At 46.1% G+C, this 18,794-nt stretch overlaps 1 protein-coding gene across 1 annotated transcript in view; it reads left to right on the forward strand.

Annotated features, from left to right (window-relative positions):
- Positions 1 to 7,852: 7,852 nt before the first annotated feature.
- PAX9 (paired box 9) overlaps positions 7,853 to 18,794 on the forward strand; it is a 50,585-nt gene continuing 39,643 nt past the window's right edge. Inside the window, exons 1-3 of the mRNA XM_089523160.1 lie at positions 7,853 to 8,062; positions 8,298 to 8,346; positions 10,312 to 10,941. Of these exons, the coding sequence (XP_089379286.1) occupies positions 7,853 to 8,062; positions 8,298 to 8,346; positions 10,312 to 10,941 (889 nt within the window). The remainder of the gene's footprint in view (positions 8,063 to 8,297; positions 8,347 to 10,311; positions 10,942 to 18,794) is intronic.

Here is an 18,794-nt window from a genome sequence, read left to right on the forward strand (position 1 = left end):
CTCGTTGTTGTGTGCCTTTCAAGTCGTTTCCAACTTAAGGGGACCCTAAAGTGTTGAACCGATCATGGGGTTTTCTTGGCAAGATTTGTTCAGAGAATGTTTGCCATTGCCTTCCCCTGAGGCTGAGAGAGTGTGACTTGCCCAAGTTCACCCAGAGGGTTTCATGGCCCAGCTGGTATTCGAACCCTGGTCTCCACAGTCATAGTCGAATACTCAAACCACTGCCACAGATATGCTGTACACCAGCTCTTTTGTTTTACAGTTCGAGCCTCGTTGTGCTTACTCAGACGCCAGATTCATTGGGAAATAATGGGACTTATTCTCGGGTAAATCTGTTCGGGATTGAAACTTGAATTGATTGCTTGGGTGCCATCTGTTGCGCACCCTTTTCACTAGGAAGCTATTCACTGACCTGCTTCGCACGTATAGGTTGTGTTATCACCCCCACCATTGTAACCCTTACATCACATGGGAGATGTGAACACTGCAGAAACAATCCAGTATCATACCATCTGCCACGGTTCAGTGCTATGGAATTCTGAAATTTGTAGCTTTGTGAGATGTTTAGCCTTCTTTGTCAGAGAGCCTCTGTTGTCGTTGTTGGGTGTCTTATGGAAACCCTATCACAGGGTTTTCTTGGCAAGATTTGTTCAGAGGAGGGTTGCCATTGGCTTCCTTTGAGGCTGAGAACATGTGACTTGCCAAGGTCACCCAGTGGGTTGTAGGGCCCACCGGGGAATCTAGTACTGTGTAGACTCAAACCACAGCACTAGGCTGGCTAATCCCAGGAGGATCCCATCGCATTCAGCCATGGTAGTTAAAGCGGTGTCAAACTGCATTATTTCTACAATGCAGATGGAGCCTTAAACTGGGAATCCTGCCGTCCACTGGCCACATACGGCTCTTGCAATGGGAGTCTAGTGCGGTCCCACAGGCTATATTCTTGCAAATTATCTACATCCTTATCAAAGATCGTTTCTCTACAAAACTTCTCCATTGCTCAGAGTACTTTGCAGTTTCCTTTTTCGCAGGACTATACAGCCTCTTTCGTTCCTGCCTGAGATCCTGCTGTTAAAGCCAAGGGAGCCTACGAACCTTTACGCTAGAAATGTCTTTTTCTCAGAAATTCCCAGAATTCCTGGAGCCACAGCACTTAAACTGGTGCCAAACCGGGTTATTTCTGCAGTACAGATGCACCCCCCCAAGTCTCAAAAGGTACTACAGGATTCCCCTATCTTCTTATGCTGGAACAGAACCGAGCTATGTCTTTGGCTTCATTGTCCAGGTTTGGACAATGGGACTTCTAGCGAAAATCCAGTTCTCCTAACCCACCAAGAAGCTGCTACTTTTTAAAACTTGCCTCATTGTTTTTTAAAGCAGAGCCTGGAAAAACATTTAAGCAACAACAACAACCCACGAAAGGCCATTGTGGGAAGAGTGAGTCGGGGAGCTATAGTTTAAAAATCCCCCCCAAAACACTTTTTACTCTCCAGGGTACAAAACATACTGCAGAAATAATCCAGTTTGAGACTGCCTTGGCTCAGTGCTAGGGAATCCTGGGAAATGTAGTTCATTGTGGCACCAGAGCTCTCTGGCAGAGAAGGCTAAATGTCTCACAAACACTACAGTTGCCAGAATTTCCTAGCATGGAGCCAGGACAGTGAAAGCGGTCTCAAAACGGGATGATTAGTGCAGTGTCTTTTGGAGCCTTCCGGTAAAATCGTTAGTGGGGTTTTCTAGGGGCATTTTAGTTTATCTCCATTTCTGCCCCACTCCTAATTCGATTTTCCAAGAAAGAAACCCCTCTTCCCTCCCCTTCTTCCTTCTCGGCCCTTTCCTTTCCTTTCCCTCTCCGTCCAATTCTTACATTATTATTTCGTACCTGAAATTAATCTTTTTGCCAGACAGGTCAGCGCGATCAACAGGCTGCTGTTTATGGCCATGTTTTCCTCCGCCTCTCGGCTCGCTCTGGATGTGACCTTTGTTATTTCAGCCCACACTCAGCAGTTCAAGGGAAACAAGTTGAGCACGTTCGATCCTGATAAACATTATCCTTAAACCACCGGGGACCTGGGCCGAGTAAACGGGCTTTTCCGACAGGGCCACATCAGGAACGCACATGGAGAAGAGAAGAGAAAAGAAAAGAACTGGAGAGCAAAAAGATGGGGAAGCGGAGTTGGGGGGACAAAAGAGGCAGAGATAGGCAGGTCGGAAAAAGAAAAAAGGCCATGGAGGGATACAGAGAGAGCAACAGAAAGAAAATTCTGGAGGGATGGTGGAGCTGGTGAGTAGCGCCGGCCCTAATCTTACACAGGATGAGCAGAGGTCCTAACTTCAAGGGAGGACAAGGCATTTCAAAATGTAGGACATGCTGAAGAACAATGCAGGACGTTACAAAATAAAGGCAAAACGCAATAATATAAACATAAATTTATTTCATACAGTTTCAGCTATATTACGTATATTGTATGTATGTTACTTCATGTATACGTCTAGAAATTTTAGTCAAAAAATGACTCCAACAAATTGAATCGACTTATGCATTGGTCAGTGTAAGTAGTGTCCTTTCACTCTTAATTTAAAGAAGGAACCATCCCCTGGTGAAAAATAGGGTAATCTTTCCCGAAAGAACTGCACCACCCCCCAACTATCTCAACCATCCAGTCTTTAGTGTGAGCACAAATAGTTTATGCCTGCTGGAATTCTGTAAGTTCTTTGGTATTGTTTCCCTTTGCTTCATCCTTTAGATCCTTTGTAACATGCCCCAAAGTTTTGTCCTCAACTTATCCATGGGCCATATCAAAATCCATAATTTTGGCCCCAAAACCTGCCCTTGACTTATGCATGAGGTCAACTTATAGTTGAGTATATATGGTATATATATGAATATATTTCACATATTCAGTATATTACATATTCTGCATTTCATTTTCCTATTATTATTATTATTTATTTATTTATTTATTTATTTATTTATTTATTTATTTATTTATTTATTATCCTGTCCTGACTTCAAATAGGGGGATAGGATTCATCCTTATGAAGTTCCTTTTTTAATTATTCCTTCCCTAGGAACAGCAGTAGACAAGACTTGCTCCTAGGACTCAGGGTGTATTTGCTGCACAGAGGGAGAAAGGACAGCAAACATTGTGCTGCTCCATGGGCTTCTTAGCCATGCTCAAAATAGAGGACTTTGGGCATTCATCCCGGACAGAAGGTTGAACTGGAGGAGATGTCCTGGAAAAACTGGAGTCAAACTCCCTTCTGTATAGTTTCTGTATATGGAATGGTACTCGGCACCATTTTGTCCTTTATCTCAGGTGGCAAAATGTCTTGGGTAGGCCCTATTGATGGGGAACAGAAACAAGAAAGAACTGTCTGCCAAATTTTTTAAATTCAGGCTATAGGAAGCCCCAGGGATCAATGGACCAAGTAGGTAGGATTAGGAGGAGGGAGAGCAAGACAGATCCTATATATTGTGGGGAGTAAGTTCCTAACTCATTGAGGTTAGTCTTGAGCGAAGGCATCTATTTCGGGTTTGTCCAAACTATTTAAAAAGACAGCCTCCCCCCCTCACCACACACACACATATGTTAAGTTTGAGATCCTAAGGATGCGCTCAAACAGCCCATTTAAATGAAAGTTCACCTAGGTCAACGGGGTTTGTTGTTATATCAGTGTGTATAAGTGGAAATAAGTGGTAGAATTCAAAGATATAGCCGCGTTAGTCTGTAGAATCAATAGGCAGAGAGATCTTGTAGCACCTTTGAGACTAACTGGAAGAGAGAAATGGGCAGCATGAGCTTTCCTAGACTTAAGTCTACTTCCTCAGATGCATTTGAGGAATATAGTATGGAGAGAGATCTTGTAGCCCCTTTGAGACTCACTGAAAGAAAGAAATTGGCAGCATGAGCTTTCCTAGACTTAAGTCTACTTCCTCAGATGCATTTGAAAATAAGTCTCAGTGAAATCCAGGGAGGGGCGGCTGGTAGGGATCAAGGCCCCGATCCCCAGCAAAGCCCCCTCCAAAAACAGCAGCAGCAGCAACAACAAGTACAAAAACAAGCAAGCAAGCAAAAACAGAGCTAGAGGATGTCGAAGGGCTTCAAGTACATTGATACAAAACAGTGGTTCTTGGGAAGAGGTTTTATTCAAGTCCACAGAGAGAGATTTGTTTTGTCTGTGTAAACGTCACGAGGCTAGAGGAGGTGCAGTAACTCGGAGCGAGCTGGTCTTCTCGGGTCGCGGGTCAAAGAACTTCGCGCCCCAGTGAAATCTGTCGGGGGTTTGGGACATTAGCAGCCCGATCTCTGCAGACCAGCTTTGGATTAGATTTAGAGGGAATTCGGCTGATTTTAAGTCCATCTCCTACTATTGGCAGAACTTTTTTGTTTTAACGGGAAAGTTTTTTTTTAAAATGACCCAGGATCTTTGACAGACTACCGTTTGCCCATTGAACTCCAGTGACTAAGTAATTCTAAAAGATTTTTTTTGGGGGGGAGGTAATTTTTACCTTTCTCCCTTTCTTTCACCCGATGGATTTAACATTACAGGAAACGATGATGTGGGGGAAGGAAAAGGAAAACCCCTCAACCCTACTTCTTCTGCTTTATGCATTCGGGTGAGATTTAGGAATAATTGGACGCAAACTGTCTTTTTAAATAGTTTGGATGAACTTTGTTGATTGATGGTTTAGTCGAAACTGTGGCATTCATTCAGTAGATGAAATCATATGCAAACCATTAATTTACTCAGAATTCTTCACTGCTTTTTAGGCTTACTTATATTCTCCCGTCAACTAATTAATCCTTTTTCTTTTAATAATAATAATAATAATAATAATAATAATAATCAAGATATTTAACATCCAGATCCCCAAATGAGCTCCAATCCAGGGAAACACCCTTTCATTTCAAAGAAGAAAAACGCAAAAGAAGCAAAGAGATTTTGTGATTTTGTAAATAAAACGGATTTTGATCCGCGTCACCGATCTCTGGAGGCGCTTGGGTCCTCAGGGTGCGTCCACAGGTCCTTGATGCGGAGCTGCTCCATGCCTCAAGCGATAGGCGTCCGAGTATGGAAAGAAACGCTTGGTAAAAACGCTTGAGGTAAAAATCAGCTTTTAGACCCCGTGTTGCGAGTAGAAAACCCCCGAAACACACGAACCAGCCATTCCTTCGTCCCCAAGGCTTGATCTGCTCATGCCCAGCTCCTGAAGCAGCACCAGTCATTTCCAGTTAAGCGGATCGGGTTTGGGTTTCAAGACCCGGCCGCTGTTGCAGCTCAGGCTCCCCAGATTCAGTCCGATGCAAGGTTCACTGCCTTCATCCTTGGAAATGCCGGAGGGAAGGCAGATCCGCATGCAAAGCCAACCCGATGCTCCCTTGACTCTGGGGCAGTTGCCATCCGCCGCCGTTAATGGCTCCGGGAGTGTGCCTTGGAGGAGATGGATCGCCTTGGCCACCTCCAGCCAAAAGCCTCTCCGGAGAGGACGGGCTTGTGGCTCGGAGGAGGTTTGCAGGGAATGTGGCTCCTCGTTAACCGTCGGGGCCAGCGGGGGAGGGAAGGGATGGCTGAGGTTTCGCGGCTCCAAAAAATTGTGGCTGAGGTTGTGCTTTGGCCCTGGGTCCCGCTTCAGAAGCACAGCCCTCCCAGCCAAAACACACACTGCAGCAGCCTCTCGCGTTCACCAAAGTGTCACAGAACTGATCGCCACAAGCTCAAGCCAAACTTTTTCTCTCACACACAGAGCTTCCTTCCTTCCTTCCTTCCTTCCTTCCTTCCTTCCTTCCTTCTCTTTCTTTCTTTCTTTCTTTCTTTCTTTCTTTCTTTCTCTATCTTTCTGTCTTCCTTCTTTCCCTTTCTTTCTTTCTTTCTTTTCTTTCTCTTTCTTTCTTTCTACCTTCCTTCCTTCTTTTCTTCCTCTCTTTTTTCTTTCTTTCTGTCTTCCTTCCTCCTTCCCTTCCTTTTCTTTCTTTCTTTCTTTCTTTCTTTCTTTCTTTCTCTTTCTTTTCTCTTTCTTTCTTTCTTTCTTTCTTTCTGCCTTCCTCCCTTCCTTCCTTTCTCTCTCTTTCTTTCTTTCTTTCTTTCTTTCTTTCTTTCTTTCTCTTTCTTTCTGCCTGCCCACCTTTCTCTCTTTTCTTTCTTTCTTTCTCTTTCTTTCTACCTTCCTTCTTTCCTTCCTTCCTCTCTCTCTCTTTCCTTTTTCTTTCTTTCTTTCTTTCTTTCTTTCTTTCTTTCTTATTCTTACAATATTGTTTGTAGTATCACTTTAGCAGAGTTAAAATCTGATGTGGAGGGAGTGGGTGTTCAAATACTAAGCCGATGTTTAAAGAAAAGGGGACATTCCTGGACGGATGGTTTCCTCCTTTTAAGGCCCTGCAAGAATCACACAGCCAAAAGGCTAAAATCTCTGAGGGCCCTGTGTGTGTGTGTGTGTGTGTGTGTGTGTGCCTGGTGGTGGTGGGGGAACACCGCTGCCAGCCACCTCCGCGTTATCCTTTTCGGAGGCTGTGCCTTCAATCCGAAGGACTCTTGCGGGAAAGCGAGGCCGTTAGAAATCCACTAATTGCTCTGGGTATCAGTAGTGAACGAAAGGGATGTGTGTATGTATGTGGAGTTTCCGTAGGAAAATATATGCTCTTATTGTGTGCCTTCAAGTCGTTTCCGATTTATAGCCACCCTAAAGTGGGTTTTCTGGGGCTGAGAGTGTGTGACTTGCCTAAGGTGACCCAGTGGGTTTCCATGGACCTACATGAAACCCTGATCTCCAGAGTCTAGTCCAACGCTCAAACCACTACACCTCTCTGTCTCTTTCTCTCTCTCTCTCTTTCTCTCTCTCTCTCTCACTCACACACACACAGTGGAAGATGTTAGCATGTATCTTTCAAACAGGTACACAAGCATATCTATGTCATGAATGTATCGTTGTCATCTATGTCATGAAATGCAGGCTTTGAGAGGATTTCAGGGTTGATAAAAATGCCTACTGAAAAGATGTGATCAAGTGATACACCTGCAAGCCTACCAAGTGTTAGTTTATTTATTTATGTAGCCGCTTTGAGTCCCAGTCTTGGGCGGAAAGAGGAATAGATATAATGATAATGATAATGATAATGATAATGATAATGATAATGATAATGATAATAATAATATGGCAGGCTTGCAGGTGTATCACTGACCATATATTTCTAGTATGCATTTTTCCCACCCTGCAATCCTTTCAAAGTCTTTTCGAATTGCAGAAGATGTTTCTTTATATATATATATGGTTCTGGAGAAGAGTGCTGAGGATAATGTGGACAGCCAATAAATGGGTCTTAGATAAAGGGGTCCTAGAACAAATCAAGCCTGAGATCTCCCTGGAAGCCAAGGTGATTAAACTGAAGCTGCCATACATTATTATTATTATTATTATTATTATTATTATTATTATCTCATTTGTATGCTGCCCTTCTCCCAGAAGGGGCTCAAGGCGGCTCACAGATTTTTTTAAAAAAATACGATAAAATTGCAAACAGCTAAAATCATCTAAAAACAGTATAGAACCACATAAAAATATACAAAAGTACCTTCACTCCAGGTAAAGATGCAAAGGTTTCGGTGGGGAGACTGGGAAAGGGATCCCGCCTGAAGGAAGGCAGGAAGGGGGGGTTGGGACCCAGGTGCGGATCCTGCCCCAGCGAACGGAAGAAGCGTCCCGGGCGGGAACGTCCGTCAAGGCGGGCTCCCAATCGGGAGGCCTGCTTCCCTTCGGGTCCGCCTTCCGGGGGGCGTGCCTTGGGGTGAGTGATGGCCTGGGAGGCCCCAGCCAGCCCAGCCCAGCCCAGCCCCACGTTGCTGCGCGATTGAAATGCAGAACCTCTTCGGTCTCCTGCCCGGGGAAAGCGCCTGCCTCAGGCTCCGGAGAAGCCCTGACACCCGGGACGGCAAGCCCAGGAAGCCCAGGGCCTTCTTCTCCCCAGCCGGAGGGAGCAGATCCGCCCTGTCGGCCCTCCGCCGTCCTCCGGGGGAGCTCCCACCGACAGCCGCCCGATCCTCCAAGCCCCGAGGCCAGCCATGGGTGAGTCCGGCTGGGAGGAAGAGGGGGGCCGGGGAGGGAGTCCTCAAGGCGGGCGTCCTCCTTTTCCAGGGCGCGTCCTCCATTCCAGCCTCCGGACCAGGAGGGATTCCAAAATGCCCTCCATTTTGAGCAGGAGCATAGATTCGTAATGCTGGAAGCGTTTGCTTGTTTTTCCAGCTTTGATTTAGTCGGGTCCTCTATTTATTTATTTTCTAAAAGGTCCTACCTTTGGCAGGGCCTTGTCCTCCTTGGTGGGGAGGAGATCTGTCCATCCGGAGTCAATGGTGAGCCCACCAGCCCCTCCCAGGACCCTGAGGTTAACAACAACAACAACAACAACAACAACAACCTGGAATGAGAGGCTGGTCCTGGGGAGGGGCAGGGGACCCCCTACTGGGGACCCCCTACTTGGTCCACCCTTCTCAGATCCTTCCCCTCCCCCTTTTAAAGGTTTCCCCTCCCCCCCCCCTTACATCCAAGAGTGGGATTCCCTAAGCGCAGGGCGACCAGACACGTCCTCCTATTCCAGGACAGGTCCTCCCTTGCAACCTTCCCTCCGGGAGGAATTAAAAAAAAGTGCCCCCGTTTTGACTGGCTAAGAAGCACGGATTTATCTTTATATAAGCGATTTTAGCTTTTTAAAAAAGTTCGGAATGCCTTGCCTTGTTTTTCTTTTGAAAGTTTGGGATGTCCTACCTTGTGTCCTCCATCTTGTCCTCCTTGGCAGTGAGGACACCTGGGTCACCCTGCAGTTGCCGGTAAAAGAGGCGAGGAGCCGACTGTTGAGCCCCAAAATAATAATAATAATAATAATAATAATAATAATAATAATAATACATCGTTTCCCGAAAAATGAAACCAAAGGGGGAGAAAGGCAGGGATGGGAGGAAGGAGTCGGAAAGCCTCCTCCTCCTCCCGCTTGTTTTTCCCATCTGGAGTGGGCCTGCGATTCTAAGGGTACGGATTGTGGCTCAAGGCAGGACGACTAGCGTCCCAGGAGTGGTTTGAGACTCTGGAGACCAGAGTTCGAATCCCGGCTCCTCCATAGAAACCCCACATTGGTCAAGTCACACTCTCTCAGCCTCAGAGGTCAACCCCTCTCTGAGCAAATCTTGCCAAGAAAACCCCAGGAAAGGGTGGCCAGGAGGAGGCCCCACCTCAAAAACAAAAAGCCTGCAGGCCTGGCTTTCCCTCTCCTTCCATGCGAGGCCCGTTTCCAGGAGAGTTCCTTCCTCGCAGGGAAAGTTGTGAAAGTTTGACTCTAACAGTGAGAGGATCGCGGCCTTCCCAAGCCAAGTTGGTGCTTGTCTCGAAAGGGCAATCATCCTAATAGCACCCTTCCTAGACATTTTGGGCAACGTTTCCCTTTCTTCTCCCTGGCATGGGCTCCCGGGCGAAGGCCTTTCGCTGGTTCATAGAAGTCGCTCAGTCCCATTGAGTTCAATGGCGCATTGCATGAGATGGGCGAGGGAGAGCCTGCAGAAGCCTCTTTGGATCCTGAAAGCCTTTAAGTCGGGGCTTTGGGGGCTTCCAGAGCCAAAGAGATCGCCGTCTCTGTGTTTAGACTCAAGGATAAGGCCCAAGTCTTAATCCCAGCCAGTGGCTTAAAGCCCAGTCCCATTACATCTTTCTCTTCGGGAGGAAGTTTCCATTGTACGAAATAGGAGTGACTCCTGTATAACTGCCCCCACAATCCCGGGCTAGGAAAGTTGCTTTGGTGACTGCCACTACCAGAATCCCAGAAAAGGGAATGATTCTGTTTGGGAAAGTTGCTTTTGTAGAATGCGACCCTTGAAATCCTCACGATCATAGGTTGGGAAAGTTCTTTTCGCGGACGACAACTTCCAGAAACTCCCTAGGAAATGTCTCTAGATTCTCCCGAATAGGTATGGTGAGATTGGGGGGTTCTGGGAGTTGCAGTCCACCAAAGAAACATCCCCACGCTTTCCCCAAGCGGATGCAAGGGGTTTCTGAGAGTTGCAGTACACCAAGGGAACATTCCCACGCTTTCCCAAGCGGCTGCTGGGGGATTCTGGGAGTTGTAGCCCTCCAAAAGAACCTCATGCTTTCCCAAGCGGATGCTGGAGGAATCTGGGAGTTGCAGTCCAGCAAAGGAACATCCCCATGCTTTGCCAGGGAGCTACTTTGGGGGATTCTGGGAATGTTGGGGTGGAGAGAAGCAACCTCGGTGCTTTGCCCCCGAGCCATATCTCCTGGGAGCCCGACGTGCCTGTCTTTCCTCTCCGCAGAGCCTGCCTTCGGGGAGGTGAACCAGCTGGGCGGCGTCTTCGTCAACGGGCGCCCCTTGCCCAACGCCATCCGGCTCCGGATCGTGGAGCTGGCCCAGCTAGGCATCCGTCCCTGCGACATCAGCCGCCAGCTCCGCGTCTCCCACGGCTGCGTCTCCAAGATCCTGGCTCGCTACAACGAGACCGGCTCCATCTTGCCCGGCGCCATCGGGGGCAGCAAGCCCCGGGTCACCACCCCGACGGTGGTCAAGCACATCCGGACCTACAAACAAAGGGACCCGGGCATCTTCGCCTGGGAGATCCGGGACCGGCTCCTGGCCGACGGCGTGTGCGACAAGTACAACGTGCCCTCGGTCAGCTCCATCAGCCGCATCCTTCGCAACAAGATCGGCAACCTGGCCCAGCAGGGCCACTACGAGGACTACAAGCAGCACCAGGGGCCCCCGCAGCCCGCCCTGCCCTACAACCACATCTACTCCTACCCCAGCCCCATCGCCGCTGCCACGGGGGCCAAGGGGCCCACTCCGCCCGGGATGGCCGCCATCCACAGCGCCGTCCACCTGCCCCGCACCTGGCCCTCCTCCCACTCCGTCACCGACATCTTGGGCATCAGGTCCATCACAGACCAAGGTAAGGAGAGCCCAACCCAAAGGGCTCCAGTCCCTCTCCAGAGATGGAGGGCTGGGGGTGGGGGTCCATTGATCTCTTTAGAAGCCTTCCCTTGGTTAGAATTTAAAGATATAGCCCTGTTAGTCTGTGGAATCAGTATGTGGAGAGATCTTCTAGCCCCTTTGAGACTCACTGGAAGAAAAAGGTTGGCAGCATGAGCTTTCCTAGTCTACTTCCTCAGATGCGTTTGGACATCGAAATGCAGATGGAAATCTAAATGCATCTGGGGAAGCACACTTAAGTCTACGAAAGCCGTTTCCGACTTATGGCCACCCTAAAGCGAACCTATTATTATTATTATTATTATTATTATTATTATTATCGCACCTTCCTCTCGGTATAGGGACTGGAGAGAGAGAGGGAGGGAGGGAGGGAGAGAGAGAGAGAGAGAGAGAGAGAGAGAGAGAGTTCCTGCATGGCAGAATGGGGTTGAACTGGATGGCCCTTGTGGTCTCTTCCAACTCTCTGATTCTATGAGGCTTTCTTGGCAGGATTTGTTCAGAGGAGGCTCTTGCCAGGGCCTTTTCGCCCTGAGGCTGAGAGTATAATATGCCAAAGGTCACCCAGTGGGTTTACATGGCCAAGCTGGGAGTCGAGAGCCCTGGTCTTCAGAGTCGTAGTCAGTTTGTAAAGTACTTGGACGGCACTATATTAATAAGTTGTTATTTTTTGCTGTGTGCCATCAAGTCATTTCTGACTTATGGCAATACTCTCACAGAGTTTATTAGCAAGATTTGTTCAGCGGGGTTTGTCATTGCCTTCTTTTGAGTCCGAGAGAGTGTGACTTACCCAAAGTCACCCAATGAGTTTCTATGGCCTAGTGGAGATTTGAACCCTGTTCTCCACAGCCCTAGTCCAACATGCAAACCACTGCAATGTGCTGCCTCTCTGTTGTTCTCTTATTTTCAAATGAATCCCTGGCAGTATTTTTCTCTTAGGGATAAACTCTTGCCTGATGAAGAGATCTGGAAGTCTCAAAAACCTGCCCAACGTTTGTTTGGTCCTGGTAAAAATATTTCCTGGCTGTGAGTTTTGGAAGTTTTTCCCCTCATGGACCATGAGAGCTATATTGTATATTATCTCCTAAACAGGCATCTCTTTAGCCAATAGCAATTTAAACAAAGAAGACATTTTAAAAAATATATTTTCTGGGTTGTCAGAGCATGTAACCCTTGATTTTTCAAAGAAATAACATTCTGTTATTTTGAACTGTATAGAGTTACTCTGTGTGATTTTACAATACTGGAAGAGGTTACCCTCCTTAATATCTGATAATAATAATAATAATAATAATAATAATAATAAGCATAAACCTTTGAGGCATACATACATCTTATATTTATCTACTGAAAAATGTATAGTCACATTTTTAAATTGCTCAGGTTAATGAGTTAGCTAGTATCAAATATATAGGAAAGTTATATAACAACTTATGTGAAATTGATTTCTTTAAACCAATGTACAGCACATACCAAAGCTTTTGTAGGAGTTAAGCCCCACTATGTTCAATTGGGTACAACATGTAGGATTCCCGTTTTAGATCCAAATGTACACAGAAAAGGCCCAACGCAGTGCACTTTTATAGGAAGTAAATGCTATTGATTTTAATTATACTGACCTCTGAGAGACCACGCATTGGATTGAGCTGTCCATAGATTTGATCCGAGGTAACCTGGATAAACAGTGCTGCAGCTCTTCTCGGTAGATTTGCCAGCAAATTACATGTGAGGGATATGGCATTGAAACCTATTGGTATAATTGTAAATATAGTTGCTAGTGTTATATTGCATCATGTTACCTGTGGAAAGCCTAGTTTTCCCACAGATATTTAACCGATGTATCTCCTGACTTACCAATCAGAGTTATATAAAATAATATGCTGGATGGATGTACATCATAATATTAATTGTATGCATACGCTTTCCTTACTAGACTTTTCAAAAAGCTAGCAATAATTCAATGGGAGTCTGTAGTGATTTAATTAGGGTGTTTTATTGTATTTAAGATTCAGACTAGAACTGATTGGTGTTAGCAGCATGAAATGACACCCCAGTTGTGGTGTGTGTGTGTGTGTTTGTATGAGAATAACAGTTGCTTAAATCTGATTGCTAGTCCCACCTAATTAACAATTAATTAACAATTAATGTCTAATTAACAATTTGTAAGTTGCTCTGATAGCCTTTTGGCTGAAGAGTGGAGTATAAATACATTATTATTATTATTATTATCCCCTCAAGTAGACATTGATTCAATAGAAGTTACAGAAGCCTTGACTAATCAAGGCCCAAAACACACTTCAGGAGTAATCCAGTTTGAGGCCGCTTTAACTGCTTTAGCTCAGAGCTAGGGAATCCTGGGAATTGTAGTTTATGGTGGTCCCAGCTCTTTGACAGAGGAGGCTAAATATCTCCCAAAACTACAGTTCCTAGAATTTCCTAGGATAAAGCTAGGGCTGTTAAAGAGGTCTCAAACTGGATTATTTCTGCAGTGTGTTTTGGACCCAAGTTCCTATTGATTCAGTGGATCTCTGTTTGGGGGTTACTAACTGGTTTTAGGCCATTAGATGTTTCTATATTATACTTGTATACAAGGCCGCCATGGGTCGAAGTCGACTCGAAGGCACTTAACAACAACAGCAACAGCTTATATATTATACGTGGTATATTTATTCCCCATCCTGCGAGCAAGGTCTATTGACTTTTTTCCTGCCAGGCCTTTGTGCCCGTTGTTTGCTTTCAAGTCAGAGGGATTCCTGCAGGAAAGGCATCTCCTTGCAATTGCAAGCAAATCCTCCTCGGCTTCTCGCAATCAGGCCAAATTTGCTCAGACAGGAAGTTCAAATGTCACCTAATTGCTTTCGTTCTTCTGCTTCACTTTGTTTTCCTCCCAAGCGGTGGTCCCGAAAGCTGAAACTACTGATGTTTAACTAGCATTTAGCCTCTTCCGCAAGATCGCTGCTGGGCTCGCTTTGCTCCAGATTTCAAAACTTCACTTTTTAATATATATATATATATATATATATATATATGTATGTAAACCCTGATTGTCTGTGACAGTAAACCCGAATTAAACACATTCCGTAGAACATTTGCCTAAAGTTGATGGCCCTCGACAAGTTAGATGGTTTTTATTGGTTGTTGTGAGGTTTAGCTTCTTGTGGGATTTAAACTCAGAAAAAAGTGTCCCTGGAATCTAAGCAAAAGTCTCTGCAGTTAAATTCTATCCCCCCCCCCCCCAAATATATGTGTGTGTGTGTGTATTCTATCCCCCCCCCCCAAAGCCCTCCATTTATATATATATCCCCGTTGGTCTTTACTCCCTAAATAACTAGATGATCCTGTCAATACGCACACAGAGAAAAGCCCTTTCAGTTTTAAAATTGTAATCCAAGTCCTTTTAATTCCTGTGGGCAAGGTAACCAGGCGTCCTCCTTTTCCTGGGCATGTCCACTCTTTCAACCTTTTGTCCGGGAGGAATCCCCCCCCCAAAAAAAAGCCCTCCATTTGGAGCACAAATATATCTTCCACGAGCGTTTTAAGCTTTTCTTTGGTCTTGCCCTCCATTTCTCTTTGGATGCCCCACATTTTTGCGGTGCCTTGCCCTCCTTGGCGGTGAGGGCATTTGTGGGTAAACATTTTAATACATTTATAAAATTGATACTATAAAATTGTGCCTCGTTTTCCCTTATCGCAGACCCTTCCTAGAAATGTTTTTTTACAGTACTGAAAAAAAAAAAGTCCTATGTTGAATTCGAGATATATTTGTCATGGAATCTGTCCGAGATACTGAGGTTGCATCCGCACTGGAGAAATAATCCAGTTTGATACCAATTTAAACTGGTATCAAACCGGATTATTTCTCCAGTGCGGAAGCAGCTTGAGAGTTTGAACCCCAGCGTGGCTCTACAGGCCTCCTATACAGCAAGAGAGAAAGGGACGATCCCATCTCAGCCTTTGCTCACCCCGCTTGTCGAGGCTGCCTGCATCTGCGGGCTGTTTGCCCTTGATTTATAGGATAAGCTGACCTCGCTGACACGGAAAGGAAGCCCCTGTTCTTGGGAAAGTGAGAGATCAGCAGAACTGGGAGCTCACCCGAGACAGATCGGTTTCCGAAGGCTGTTTCAGACATGTGCCGGGCGAACTAGGGTGGTCGCCGGCCAAAGGGGAAGGCAATAACTCCTGTCGGGTCCCCCCACCCCAGTCCCATCAAGAGGGATCCGGAAGGATCCCTTCCCTTTGTGCTTAGCGGTGACGATCCTTTGAATCTTCGAGAGTGCTATTGTTTCCTGGCCCTGAAGAGCACTCCAAGAATTGCTTTTTGCCTTGCAAGTCATCCTCAGTGGATTTGTCTTTCTCTCACACAGAGCTTTGCATCACCCCTCATGAAACCTGTCCCTTTGGCTTTCTACGAGACAAATGTTTCAAGTGAACTGTTGTGTGGCTCCCGCTGATCCACACTTTCCCCTTTTCCAAAGACGTGGATGTGGCATCCACGTGAAATCCATAGGGCTTTCGCGCCATCAACAGTGTAAGGCTTAGATTCTGTGGTTGGGTGATTTCAAGTTTCCGACCCAGGGGTTTTCTTGGAGAGATTTGTTCAGAGGAGGTTTGCCCTTGTTTTCCCCTGAGGCTGAGAGTATGTCACTTGCCCAAGGTCCATCCAGAGGATTTTCATGGCCCAGCTGGGAATTAAACCTTGGCCTCCAGGGTCATGGTCCACTACTGAAACCCCTCTGCCATGCTAGATTCTCCTCCGTGCATTTACTTGAAAGGTCAGCCACGGTTTCCAATGATTTTCGTGGACCTTCCTTCGTTGCAAAAGAGCTGCGGACCGCAGCTTTGTTGCCAAACCAATAATATCCAAAATCCACCAAGCAGTGATACCTTTGTTGGCCAACCAAAATGCACAATATACATGTTACAAGCTTTTGAAGCTCTACAGGCTTCCTTATCAGGCAAGGTGTTAAAAACCATACAGGAGAAATAAAGAAAAAATGATGCTATTAGTCATAGGCCTGTATTTTGTTGTGATGCCGGTGTGGTTGAATGGGAAGAGGGGTTCTGTTACATTGCTCCTTTCTAGGGGGTGTTACAATGGAGTAGTAGGTCCAAAACACACCGCCGAAATAATCCAGCTTGAAACCGCTTTAACTGCCCTGGCCCAGTGCGAGTGAATCCTGGGAACTGCGGTTTTGTGAGACCTTTAGCCTTCTTTGTCAGAGAGCTCTGGTGCCACAATGAACTACATATCCCAGGATTCCCTAGCACTGAGCCAGGGCAGTTCAAGCAGTCTCAATTATTTCTGCAGTGTGTTTTGGACCGAGGACTTCAGAAGCAACGCTTCTCTCATATACAGTAGTTTAAAACCAGTCATTCCCGAGGTATGTTTTATTGTTGGCCAAGATGGATCTCATGCCATCCTTTGAAGAAAAACAAAACAAAAGCAAGAACTTAACACCATTCCGCCCAAGCGACCTAGGAGATGCTTGTGCCAGAGGTAGTTATCGCTCCGCAGTGGCTGTCAGCGAGAGGGGATGATGGGCAAATTTCAGCAGCTCTGGGGTTCTTCTTTAATCCGGTTAGGCCCTATAATTTCCTTCTTTCGTGTTAGGATGAAATAACTCCAGGGAGGGAGGGAGGGATGTTGGAAACTGTCGGGAAGACGAAATGCCAGATCTTTCCATTCACATTTGTCCTACATAAAACTTAATTTCCGCGGATAACTTGATTAGGGGATCAAGTTCTTTCAGTTTCTCTCCATGCCTTCCCAGTCTTTCCTTTTGGACCTTGCAAATTCAAGCCTGCTCTGAAGGAAGGCTCCACTCCAGCCATGCCAGGTGGACCTAATTTAAAACACACACACAACTCTTTTACATGGACTACTTACTCTGGAGTAAGCGGCATTTGGACTGAATGCATCACCGTCCTAGAGCGTGTTAAATATTTCACTGTGACATTTGTCCCCAAATTCAATGAACTGCATACTCTGCATTAAATATATAACGTGTTACAGATTTTCATTTATTCCTGGCTGGTCACCTGCATCCAGTCTTTCCTGCCAAAGGTAGTGGCCGGGCTTTTGAGGCTTGGAAAGCCGAAGCCTGTATGGTAGGGGATGCAACACCATCCACACAGTAGTTAGGCCAAATGTTATGAGAAAATAACTTGTATTGGAATAAGTGGGAGTTCGACGTAGGTCCTGCATATGTTCCTAGTCAGGGGATTTGTACTTTGAGATTTAACTGGATGAGAATACTTACATTGTGTATTTGTTGTTGTTGTGTGCCTTCAAGTCGTTCCCAACCTATGGTGACCCTATCATGGGGTTTCCTTGGCAAGATTTGTTCAGAGGAGGTTTGCCTTCGGCTTCCTCTGAGGCTGAGAGAGTGTGAGCTGGAGTCCAATGTTCAGCCTACCACTGGTGCTTACATAAGAATTTCACCTTAACTATCTCCAGCATAGAAATGAATGTTTCCCCACCAAGATATACGTTGAAATACCTTCTTTTTGAGACTATTCCTTGCATGTCAGTGGAAGGTGCCCCTTTTCCAACGTTGGGTCCCAATGAAACGGATTGGGGGTCTCTCCCCTTCACTGCGAAGCACACAGACTATGAATTTACATCCCTCTGAAAGCTGGTGGTTCTCAACCTTTTTAAAACCGTATTTACGCGGCAGTGAATCAGTATGGTCTGTGAGACCTGGTCCTCCGTATTTATATTCCGGGATAAGGACTCATAGGTACTTCTTCTACATAGAAAATGCATTTCTGACGCCATTCACTGTAGGTCGGAGTAGTATAGGTGTATCTCTGTGTGTGGGCTTGTTAAAAAACAGGGAATCAGAAATCCTGGATGGCCTTGGCTTGCAATCCCTACCTACCAGAAGATTGCATCCTACACACAGTTCATTCCTCCTGTAGACAAGGTTTTTCTCGGCCATGGAAACCCACTGGGTGACCTTGGGCAAGTCATTCTCTCTCAGCCTCGGAAGAAGGCAAAAGCAAACCTCCCTGAACAAACCTTGCCAAGAAAACCCCAGGATAGGGTCGCCATACATCGGAAGCGACTTGAAGGCACACAGCAACCATGACAATCTATTATTTTAGAGAGCCAATGTGGTGTAGTAGTGTGAGCGTTGGGCGACCCCCTCGGTGACCTTGGGCGAGTCACACACTCTCAGCCTCAGAGGAACCCCCCCTTCTTTGAACAAATCTTGCCAAGAAAGCCCCGTAATACGATCGTCTTTGGGTCGGAATGAATCTGAGACGACTTGAAGGCACACAACAACTGTTATGTAACTATAACTTTTGTTTTATTCTATTCTAAAAAAAATGACCCACCAGTCCTTCACTAGTTTGTTATTTGTTATTAATTGTTTTTACACTCACAACCCAAGAGTCCATTTCCAGGTGATGCACATTCTTGCTTCAGCACCTAAGGCCTGTCCGGTAGGCCAGATCTGGACTCGACGAATCCAATAGCAGGAGTTTTCAGTAGAAAGAAGGGTGGAGGATAAAATGGGCCTCTAAGAGGATCAGGGGCACCCCCACTCTATATCTTGCTCAGATCATGGCCCACCAGACTTGTCTCGAAAAGACCTGTTCTTGGCTAAGGAACATCTTGACTTGGACAGGGTTTATGCTTTTGGATAGATTCCCCTAGGCCCTCTAGATGTCTGTGCATGGATCCGAATATTGTTAAGAGGGGCTACAGATTGAGGACACTGCATGATTGTGGTTGTCATTTGCCCTCAAGGAGGCATTGACTTAGTTGTTACGTGCCTTCATGTCTTTTCCGATGTATGGCGACCCTAA

The sequence above is a fragment of the Sceloporus occidentalis genome, unplaced genomic scaffold (genome assembly GCF_023333645.1).
Source record: "Sceloporus occidentalis isolate IW3139 unplaced genomic scaffold, rSceOcc1.0.p SCAF_4, whole genome shotgun sequence".
Classification (NCBI taxonomy): Eukaryota; Metazoa; Chordata; class Lepidosauria; order Squamata; family Phrynosomatidae; genus Sceloporus; species Sceloporus occidentalis.